Below are 12,298 nucleotides of genomic sequence, written 5' to 3'. Positions count from 1 at the left end.
GTCCCCTGGGGACTTTGGGGGTAACTGGGAGCAAATGCTGAACTTAGTCATTTTTTTCATGCCTCGTTCACTGTGCAGTCATAGGGGACCATGCATGGTTCACTTGTTATTCTTTTAATTTGATTTTTACTTAAATAATATTTTACCTCAAATCTGTAGTTTTTTTTACGTCAGTTTATCTTTTATTTATTTTTCAGTTATTTTAATTTTAGTTTGTGCGTTTATTTGTAAATTTATTTTTTTTATTTTATCAAATTTTGTTTTTTCTTAGATTTCTGTATTTACTGAATTTTTCCTCTGTATGTTTTCTAATTAGTAGATTCCTTCCTAAAGGCTTATATTACAGAAGAATGATATATATTATATAAGTAACAGACGTCATGATATTATAGAATTAAATTCACACACATTCGTAACGGGCTACTATTTCGGACCATGCCTAGAAAAGATTAACAAGATGTTGGTTTACGTTACATTTAACCTTCTGCATATCAATACATTTAGGGAAGCAGATAGCAAGAAGGGAATTGCAAAGGCTAGCTGTTTGAGGAAAGAAACTATTCGCATGGAAAGCTTTCTGGCATTTAGAGACCTCAGCAGTGAAGGGGTGTGATTTTGTTGGTAAGCGTGTTTGTTGTGGATATGTCTGCCGAGGAGGCACAATTGCAACAAGTTCATCAGAGCACATTCCATTAAAATACTTGTAAAGCAGACACAGGGATTGCGGCAATGGGACAAGAGTTGGAGCTTAGTTTACAAACTGAACATATTAGATTAAAGACTCTTTTTGGACCCTATCCAAGAGGGAGAGACTAGTGGTAGATGCAACAACCCAGATGAGACAACAATACTCCATGCATGGGCTGATGGCCTTTTTTTTTTCTTACACAGGCATCACCACATTATCAAGGCCAAGAGGCCACTCAAGGATAAGGGTTAAAGAGTGTGCAGTAGAAATTGGGCAATATAGTAATCATTAGTAATGAAAATTTGGTAAATTTGATAACTTATATGGAACGGCTCATCAAGAACTTATTTACGTTAGACTTGAACACAACCATATTGTAGTCAGCCGGAAAGCAGGAAAACGGAAGACAATTCCACAGGCGTGCAGTTCTAAGAAAGAAGCTTTGTTCATGGAATCTACGTTTAGGTTTAGGCACAGGATACTCACAAGTGTGAGCAGTCTTCTAGCACGATAGAGGAACCCACCTTCTTTGCAACAGCCTTCGCAATGTCCTCAATGCATTTGTTCCAGTTCGTATTATCTGTGAATATTAAGCCAAGGAGTTTGAAGGAAGATTTTTCATGGATATTGGAGAGGCGTTTTGTTAAAGGAGAGCAGCTTAGTCTTACTAGCATTAAATGTTACAATTCATTTATTGCCCCATTCCACTGGAGATCATTTTCCAAGGATTTTGCCATTGTCTTAGATTTGTGTACATCCGCTTTTTTTTTTTTTTTCCTTGTGCATGTTATTAGTTCAGAAATTAAAGTTTGCAAAATGAATGATTTTGGAAACTCAAAGAGGATTTAAATATTGATATTAAAATTAATATTTAATATTAAATTATATTTTAATTTATATTAGATAATCCTAACCAGATGAAAATATATCCTTTGTATTTTACAGCGCTCGAGCTGCTAGTTTGTTTACAAACAAACAGTGAGTCTCGCTTAATAGCCAAATAAGCAGCGGACGAGATTCATTTACGACAGTGCTCAACCCAAAGAGAGAGGCTTAATATATAGTCATCCACATACATAGTACTGTTTCGTTGTATCACAACTCATCAGTGCATATGTATGTGTATTTTTTTTTTTTTTTTTTTATATTGTCTTCCCATCCCATCCATAGCCTTGAGCCCCTGGAGGGGCACAGGCCATCCACAACTTTGTAGATGCTTTTTTGACAGAGTCATAAAAAGATTTTGTAGTCTAACAGGTCCCACATTACTTACACATCTTCATTGCTACAATGTTGCAGCTCTGTGCTTGTTTCAGAAGTAAAGCTTCGTACAGATTTCCACTGTTCATTTTAAGTTTTTCAAGGCCTTCTCCAGACAAGATTCAAGTTTTCAAAACAAATTTGGAGTTTGTTTTACAATCCAGCAATTCAAAAAAAAGTGGTAAAAAAAATAATCAAATACATAACAAATAAATGTTACCATAACCAATAATAGTTACTTTGCAAACTACCTGCATCATTTTTTTATGTTTTTAAGTAGTTTTAAATGCTTTTGATTTCAACTCAAATATTAACTTTCTTTACGGCTTTTTAATTTCAAACCAAGATGGCTGCCGTCTTATCCATTTTTTTGGGGGGGGAGGGGGGGGACTGGCCTAATTTTAAATTATCACATTGGGGGGGGGGATTCAACATTGGAGAGTCACGTCTGCGCAAGGAAAGTATTATGACAGTAAATTTAATTATCAAATAACTTTTCAATTAAATTTTTAAAATATAATTTTAACAATTTTATTTAATATAATGATCAAATGATACAGAAAGCAATTCCATTGAACTTGCAAAATAATCCGAGAGAAAAGAAAGCGACATGCAACAACCGTTTAAAAATATATTTTTACTATCTCTATTTCACTGTTAAAAGAAAAAAAACTCTTAAGTATTTATGAGATTCAAATCACAACATTTCCTAAGATGAAAAAAACTCTTAAGTATTTATGAGATTCAAATCACATTTCCTAAGAAATGTCCAATAAATTTGAATGCGCATACAGTTTTTAATGACTTATTTACAAAAAATTAACAGAAAAGATAAGAAAAAAGCAAAACAAAACTAAAAACAATCCTGGGCAACACCAGATAGATACAGCTATATATATATATATATATATATTTTTTTTTTTACTTACAATTATAAGAAAATATAATTGGTACTGTGTATATATTCTGTATATAATTGGGTGTTGGGTATTAAATATAATTGGGCATTGGAGTACATATTCAATAAATAATATTTCGAATTGTAACAATTATTTTATTAAGATTTTTTTTGTTTTAAGTTTAGACACTAAATATGAAATCTCAGAAATATTTCTCCATTCTTTTCGAAATCTAATATGGTGATGTGAGACCTTTCCTACATTTGTTTTAAATCAATACATTTTTTTTTTTTGTTTGGGGGGGGGGGGTTATACTACAATAATTATTTTTTAATTTGGTTTCTTTTTTTTTTTTTTCTTCCCCAAATCTCATTTCATTATATATAAACTTTCTAGTAGTTTTTTAGAAACTTTCATCTCTGCAGAGTTGCTTAGTGGATTTCTCCTACTCAGCAAAACATGTATAAGACGTACTATAAGAAAAATTTAGATGTTTATACAAACAAAAACTAATAAAAACTTTGGAGTTTGGATTAACATCTTTTATTTTTTGGGAGGATTTTTATAAGAGCACAAGGGTGTAATACAATAAAGTTTGACGTATAATTTTATAATTCCCATAACTTAATCATGACACTACTCGTGATCGTTAAAATACTTCTAAATGATAAGATGTTTTCCCTTCATTTTGTTTGAAATAATCAGTTTCAAATCAATTCCATTACAAAATGCAATAAAATTTTGCTGCAAAAACAAGAAAACAAAAAAGTAAAAAGAAATCCAATAAATTTCTTCAAATAAATTTATTTATCAAAAGAAAAAAAAAAAATCTTAGAAAAATCTTACTAAAACTTTAAAAAAATCTTTTTCATTCTTTATATTAACAGACATTTTTCTTTTTTTTTAATTAATGTTTGTGACAGGAGGAGGGAATTCTGTTCTGAGGTACAGTTACAAAAGCACACACACACATGTACAGCTACAAATGCACACACACACACACAGTTTTAAAAACGAAAAAAAATCTGGCTTCAGGCTAAATATAAATGTTTTTCCTTAAAATTGCCTCGTTATTAATTAATTGTAAATAAATTATAAACAAGTTTTAACTAATGCTGATGTAGACAACCTCACATAAAAATATGTAAAATTGCCTCGTTATTAATTAATTGTAAATAAATTATAAACAAGTTTTAACTAATGCTGATGCAGACAACCTCACATAAAAATATGTAAAATTGCCTCGTTATTAATTAATTGTAAATAAATTATAAACAAGTTTTAACTAATGCTGATGTAGACAACCTCACATAAAAACGTGTAAATATTAATAACAATAATAGATTAATAATTTAATAAGAATAATAGATTAATAATTTAATAATAATGATGATGATGATATTCTGACAGGCGTTGTAGGCATGAAATTAAACATCTGTATCATTTTAAAGACATCAAAAGAGAAGAAAGCCTTGCTCTAGATACATACGCACAAGACTTACGAATCCATTTTAAAGAGCAGCATGTCAGTGAAGCTTAGAATGTTTACAATATACATCCAAAGCATTTTTCAGTGCAATATGGAGCCATGGACAATGACTAAAAGATGGGAATGAAACACTGATACTTTTCAAAGGAATCCATTGAAACATACAATCCAAATCAGTTGTTCACTGACAGTCTTGAATAAAACAAACCTAAGCATTCACTCTGATACGAAACCATGGTTTTGTGCTATTATACTTGGATCTATAGCAGATGTACTAACTGTTATAGGATTAGCGAATCTTTTGATGGAGGCTTCATTTCTAGAGTAATTGCTCTTGACATATCAAAGGCCTTTGATAGGGTATGGCATAATAGTCTACTCCACAAGATCTCCAGCTACAGTATAGCTGGAAATGTCTTCTCAATGACTAAATCATTTCTCTCTGCTAGGTTAATAAGAGTAGTGGTTGATGGGCACAAATCAGAAGCTCACAATATTAATGCCGAGTCCCAAAAGGAAGGCTATCATGGTTTGGCCATCTAATGTGGCTGCCATCAAAAACAACTGCATGTCAAGCCTTGATAAAACCTACTGAAAGACCAGCAGAACAACCAAAAGTGACATGGCTTGACCAAGTGATAAAAAACTTCAAATCACTTCCATCTTGAAAACGACATGAGCAAAACCGTGGATATTCTTGTTATTAAATTTTGGAGTGACTGGAAATTTGTTGTTAAGAGTGTCATGCTAATCAACTAAACAAGTACGCAGTGATGACGATATTTTGAAACAAAGAAATGAAAGAATTATTATCGGAAAATAACATGGATGCACAGAGTAAATGCCAGGATTTTGTAAATATATTTTTTTGTGTCTTCACTGTGCTCTGATAATTGTACTAGAATCCATGCATGAGTGGACTGTGGCCTCGTAGAGATAGAGGATACTGGAAGATATAAGAAATTTCCAGTGAGGTAAAGGGAGGTCACTTTCTTTGCAGCAGCCGTAGCAGTATCTTCTATGTATGTCGGGTGTTCAATAAGTAACGCCTCTGACTCACTTTTTATAGCAGTAGAACAATGAGACTTGGCAGCCAGTAGTTTTACTCTACATAGAAACCATGCAACTCTGGAAACCATTGTTGTAGAACAACCCATGTTAGTTTGATAGTAGTAGTAATTTGAACAGTAGTACTGCCAGCATGGAGTAGTAGTAGTAGTAGTAGTAGTAGTAGTAGTAGTAGTAATAACAGCAGTTTTAGTGGTAAAGAAAATTCCAATATATTTACTTCCAACTGTTTCAAAACCTTCAATATAAATACCCCCGACAAACTCGACAAGCAGCAAGATCCCACCCCTACACAGTAGAGATCCTTAAATGTAAGAAAGCCTTGTACCCCAACAGTTTCTTCCCGAGAACTACCAGACTTTAGAACTCTCTTCCAGAGTTCTGGTTTCCCAACTGTACTGACATGCAGAAGTTCAAGTGTAATGTGAACAGCCATCTTGCTGCTCATCTCCCTACATAGTGTCCCTGCAATTTATGTTCCTTATAGTAACCCCTCTACTTCAAAGTGGCATCGTGCCTTGTTTGGGGTGAAAATGAAATTAAAAAAAAAAAATTTTTCAAGAAAATATGAAAAATAAAAGAATTAAGATTTTGATTTAGAATTAATCGTCAAGTAATTTTATATTGATTCTTATGAAGAAATTGTCCACATATGTGATTTGTAAGCTTTACGTCAGTGACATGCACAAGGAGAGAGGGTGGGAGTCATCTGTTTTATGGGGGAGGAGCATCTAATCATATACAAATTATCTTTTTCTTAATATTTCTCAGTACTAGGATTAATACTTGAATCATTGGAAGCATACAATCAAGGAGTTAGCCCCGGATATCACCAAACTTCGGCTTCAACATTAATGACTAAACATAGCAAATGCGACTTTCATTCTTAATAAATTAAAAACCAGAACAGAAATTTATTTTGGTCATTGATTAAAAATGGTTTTATTTTTTTTTTTAAAGCAAAACAAAATTTTCCCTCGATCCTCTCCATTAATTTTTTTACTTGTTTGTTTTAATTAAATTCTTAAAGGTGATAGTGGCCTAACCTAGCAGGCAGTTTAAACAACAAGGCAATAAAAAAAAATAAGCATAAAGTGTTAACAGCCAATTTCAGAGATAGAAAAAAAAAACAATGGAAGCTCCCAAAGCATTATGGGATACATAAAAAAAAAGGAAAACAAATTCCCCATAGTATTATTATGAGATAGAGGACGGGACTGGGTCTGTTTTGGCAGGACACTGATGTGTAGGCAGAAACAAACAGAAGAAACATCTTTATTTACAAAATAAAAAGAGAAAGAGGAAACAGAACATGTTTAACCAATCTTTGGTGTGCTTTTGTTTCATAATGATTATCCCCCCTTCCCTCTATGAATTAAAAAAAAAAAATCAGTATACAAAAGATATTCCCACATTTCCCCTCCACTTCTACTGGTTTGTTTAAAAAAAAACAACAAAAAAAAACAAGCAGTATGCAATATATATTTTTCCTTTCTATTTTGTCATTACCAAACTGATAAAAAATCAAAGATCACTGATCAAAAATCTTTCAAATCATAAACAAGACAATGTAGGTAAAGGGTGTGAGGGTGTGTATTTTCAATAATGGTGTCAGTGACGTGTGTATGGAAGGGAGGGGATCTGTATTCCACTCTTGCTTACCTTTTTCATCTACTGAAATTAAACATTTAACATTTTTGATTAACTTAAGATTTATACCAACAATTTAAAGCTTTAATAAAAGGAATTAATATAAATACATTAAAGTTTTTAATGAAATTAAAACTGAAATAAAAGTTGAATGTTTTTTTTATTGTTTTAAATTATAGTCAAATAAATAATAAACAAGAAGACCATCAAAACTGACATAGATTTACCTCCCCTTTGTTAATTCCTCAAAATTATCTGGAGACCTTAGCAAACTTCGGCTCTTGTCTACAGTGGCTATAAAACGCTTTATGATATTCTTCGATCCATGCAAGACAAAAAACATTGTCCCTTTTTACCTCCATCTTGTACATTATCAATGCATGACGTTCGGCTGAAAACTTGAATTTTATATCTAGGGGCAAACAACAGGAGAGGCATGTGTTGCAAAAAAAAAGCGTTTACCTCAAAGCAATGCTTTGCTAAAGAGAAAAGAAAATTTGCTGTGTCTTTACAATAACCAGTCGACCATGAAAAGAACATCTTTCAGGCTGAGTACTCAACTAGTGATCAACTCTTAGGATTTCAATGCAAATGAGTTTTTTGGGGTTTTTTTAACTTATGCCACGAAATGATTCTGGATGTGGCCATATCATCTACATACATGTATGCGATTACCTGGCGTTCACACTTCAATCAAAGTACATTGGCGACTCAAGTGTAAGTGATGGACAAATGGCGAATGAATGAAAAGAACAAGATTTGAAGAAATGTATCAAAATGCGCCGAGTTAAGAATAGGGTAAATAGAGGATGCCTCGCCACTCGATTTCTGACACTTTTGAAATTTGAAAACCTTGTGTCGAATTAGTAGATAGATTGAGATTTTTATTTGCAAATAAACAATTAAAAGTGTAGTATCTGTTTTGTCCGTGGTCAAATGAGGAGAAATCCTTCTAGATTGAAGCAAGTTTTACTTTTTCACAATCCAGTATCCCCTTTTCATGATTGCGACCACCCACCCCCATCAAAAGCTTACTTTCTGTCGCTCATTGTGGGGAAAATAAAAGTGGACTATAGCAAAAGGTTTACTATTTGTTTTTTCATAATAATTGAAAATGTTTTGTGTTGCATGAAAAATGGCGATACTCGATCACATATTAAATCAATTTTAAGTTGAGAAAAAAATCATCAAAATGCACCGAGTTCTTAAGAGTTCATTATTACTAGTGTACCCTCTCTAAAAATTGAACTATTCATTAAATAATCAGATGTCTTTTTATTGTCGGTTTGATTTTAAAGAAGCACCATGATTTTTTTTTTAACAAAAACAATGGAAACTATTCAATAATTCGTCTGTCATTTCCTTCCACTACATTGCGAGAATAGAGAAACAGAGAGAATAGGTGATGGGAAAAGTTTTTCCAATTGTCTTTGTCGCATGAAAATTTTTCAAAAGTGCAAGTCTCCATTGCGATAATAATAAGGGTCCCTAACACCAGATGTGGTCCGTGACATGGGCGTCCTCTGCCGCATAAATTCACTGCCAGGACTAATCAATTCCTCCTGTATAGAATCTTCATCGTCTGGTTCAAAATCATCTTCATAATTTCTGAAAATAAACGAAAAAAAAAAAAAATAAGTAAATAAATTTAAAGAAAAAAAGTTTATAGACGGCAAAACAATGCAGAGATGTATTGGATAAACTTCAACTGAAGCAACTTAAGATATAATGGTAGATCCAGCTATGCAGTTTCATCTTTATTGAATCAATAGATGTGTGTGTGTGTGTGTGTGTGTGTGTGTGTGTGTGTGTGTGTGTGTATAATCATATATATATATATATATATATTAAAATATTTTACATGCAATATGTTCTTACTTGCGTACAGTGGTATATTATGATGCTATATTTCGGAACGTCTTCCCTTCGTCAGGTGTGTATTTAACTATCAAATTTGCATGGTGGATCTTACTATAGACTGAATTATTCCTCAGAATTTGAAAATAACTATTTGTCTTAGATGTGTAACTAGTATTATCGGGCATGTATTGGCACTCAATATTATTTATAGTTTTTATTATTAATATTTTACTTCATTTATTTTTGTATTTAAAGCTAATCATTATTTGTATATTTTATATAAACAATACATCAAGCAAACTACTGTAACCCTTTAAAGAAAACTTTTAAAAAATAATTCGCAAATATCAAACTACAAATAGAAATTTATTCATACAAAAATTAATATTTGAGGTCAGTAGAAATGACTTAATGAAAATATTCACAAATCAAAGTTATACATTTTACATAGAAAGTTGTTTTCTTGTGAGATTATAGAAATCGGACCCAAGTAGCATTTAAACTGATAAAACTTTGATTCTGGCTGCCTTATGTTTTATTGTTATACCATGTTATTGACATACCTTCACTAGTTTTTTATTTTTATTTTTATAGTCTTGTATCAAGAATTGGTACAAAAATCAAAATTTTATTGAAAAATATAGTTATCTTCCTTTTTATTTATTTCTCTTTTGATATAAGTTTAAAAAATATATATAACCAACAAAAATTAAAAACTAAAATGGCTCTACTAATTCCTAGTAATACTAGTAAGTATAGCTATATATATATATATATATATATATATACACTTCTTCAGAATAAAATTATCTAACAATCAACTGGTATGGCAATCTGTGATTATAAGTTTTACAAGATATTACTGGCAATAATATTCTATAAATACTATCCCACCTGAATAAAAATTGCTTGATATATAAGATAGAGCAAATAAATCAAATTTTAGTCATTCAATGAATTTAAAAATTTATGACGTGAAATGTTTGAATTTCAGATTAAAAGATTTTTATTATTCTATGTAAGGCAAAGAATATATTTGAAATATTATAACTCCTTATCCCATAGGATTTCGATGTCTACCATCTCTTCAGAGGAGAAAATATTAGCAAATAGTTATAATGGTTTACACCTTATTTGCTATAAAAATCTTTTTTACCGGACCCATTATATAAACAAAGAAAATTGCTCCAGGAAAATGCCTACTTCGGACCATTACATAGTGATGTGGATTGCTCGAAATGCAGTTTGGATCTGTTTACCACACTGCTATCAAAGACATTCACTTCGGATTTTACCATGAAATTTGGATTTGAATTTTTATATCCTTCCCTTACTCTCTGACATTTAAATACTTAAACAACTTTTAATCGTGATTTTCCACTGACTTTAGCAAATAAGGTGTAAACCATTATAACTATTTGCTAATATTTTCTCCACTGAAGAGATGGTAGACATCGAAATCCTATAGGATAAGGAGTTATAATATTTCAAATGTATTCTTTGTCTTACATAGAATAATAAAAATCTTTTGATTTGAAATTCAAACATTTCATGTCATAAATTTTTAAATTCATTGAAGTACTAAAATTTGATATATAATATTTGGTTTTCATTTTCATTAAAGGACTGGACTTGAATAAGACAATGCCTGACAATGTCATTTTCGACTGGAACAGTATATTTATTGTAGCAACTAATAGTAATTGTGTTTACCCAAATTGAATAAAATAATATCCTGCTCTTTTTATTGCATACCATCAACAACCATTCATTGAAATCCAATGGTTTTTACTTTTGGATATTGTTCACCTGAAATATATATAACTTAGTAAAATACAAACTTTATGATATAATTAATAATTTCAATAATGTTCAAAAGTTCAACACATCAAAATTGCTTTTAATAATCATCGCTTCAGCAAATACAAAAAAATCCTTATCAATTTGTTAACAATGGTTTTGTAGAATTATCGCAAACACATTAAAAAAAATATCCAATAAAATCCAGAAACCTTGTTTTCTTTCTTATAGCAGGATATAATAACTGGAATCAAGAATATGAAAATATAACTGGAATCAAGAATCCAATGTCAATATTTTTTTTGAACAAGTGCAGCATGTATAGTCCCCCATGAGTGCGCGGTGAATAAGGCATAAAAAACATGATTAAGTTCAGCATTTCCCCCTCCCCGTCCCATTTAGCCCCCAAAGTCTCCAGGGGATGTCAAATCGTGGTGAATATGAACAAACGGTGCAGTTTTAGGCTTTTAAGACCTACGTTACATTCATCTTAGACAATTTCTCTGCATGCAATATATGTCCTCAACCATCATTGGTCAGGTTTCACTTTCGCACATAATCATACTGCATACACATATCTGACAGACCCTTCACTTCGTCGACAGTAGTAATGCTCTGCTGGTTGGTAATGACAGAAGTCCCTGAACTTAATCTATCTACTCTGAACTTTTGAAATCACACCAACACCCGCTCCTCTTTCTGTTCTCATTCTCCATTGTCTCCATTCTCTGAAACTTCTTTCACACAAACTGATTATCATTTTTCAACATGATTTTCCATTGCAATTCTTATGTAGTCAATAACAAGAAAATAAATAATGCTTTTACAGGTTAAATTCGCTCAGGAAACTGACGCTAAGTATTTGATTACAGCCTAAATATTTCACATGCATACATTTGTATGTTGTATATATGGCGCATATATATATATTATAATATATATTTATACTAGCAGGATTTGTGGAAATTCCACAACGGCAGTAGAAATAATCGTCGATCTTGTTTCAATAACAATTATTTCTAATTAAAGATATTTTTATAGAATTAAAAGACATTTAACTTACTCTGAGTCTATTATTTTTTAAAATAAGCCATGACACATGCACGTACATTAAAGATGCTAATAAATTATTGAATATTTCACGATCATATTTACATTATAATTTAAAGAACAAATTTTCTATAAAAAAATCCTGTCAAGAAAACAATCAATACAGGATAATGTTTCACTAAGAAAATAAACATAAAATTAAAACAGAAAAAAAAAAATGATGTTTCTTCAAAACGTACCGCCCAGAAGCAACATCATTTTTTTAGTGTTTTACATTGCATCTTTGGTGGTCAGGAGATTGTATTTATTAAAAAGGAGGACAGAAGATGATAACATACTACGAACATCAAATTAACAAATCCATATACTAATAACTTAATGTTTGTAGTATGTTATTTATTTTTTATTTTTTTACATGGGGGTCACCACTTATCAAGGCTCGAAGGCCACTCAGGGATAAGGGTTATTGCGTGTACAGTAATCAATGAGATAGTATTGTAGTAATCATTAGTATTGGGGGTTTTGATAGAGTGT

General features: G+C 31.4%; 1 protein-coding gene across 9 annotated transcripts in view; it reads right to left on the bottom strand.

Moving 5' to 3' along the window:
- Positions 1–7,195: 7,195 nt before the first annotated feature.
- LOC145295824 (serine/threonine-protein phosphatase 2A regulatory subunit B'' subunit beta-like) overlaps positions 7,196–12,298 on the bottom strand; it is a 455,722-nt gene continuing 450,619 nt past the window's right edge. For all 9 annotated transcript variants that reach the window (XM_080141514.1, XM_080141516.1, XM_080141513.1 and 6 more), the window contains one exon: positions 7,196–8,662. In XM_080141514.1, coding sequence (XP_079997640.1) covers positions 8,503–8,662 — 160 coding nt within the window. In that variant the 3' untranslated portion in view covers positions 7,196–8,502. The remainder of the gene's footprint in view (positions 8,663–12,298) is intronic.

This window comes from Euprymna scolopes, chromosome 16, assembly GCF_053919585.1.
Source record: "Euprymna scolopes isolate OS-2025 chromosome 16, ASM5391958v1, whole genome shotgun sequence".
NCBI classification, from domain to species: domain Eukaryota; kingdom Metazoa; phylum Mollusca; class Cephalopoda; order Sepiida; family Sepiolidae; genus Euprymna; species Euprymna scolopes.
This window is presented reverse-complemented; position numbering and strand designations above follow the sequence as displayed.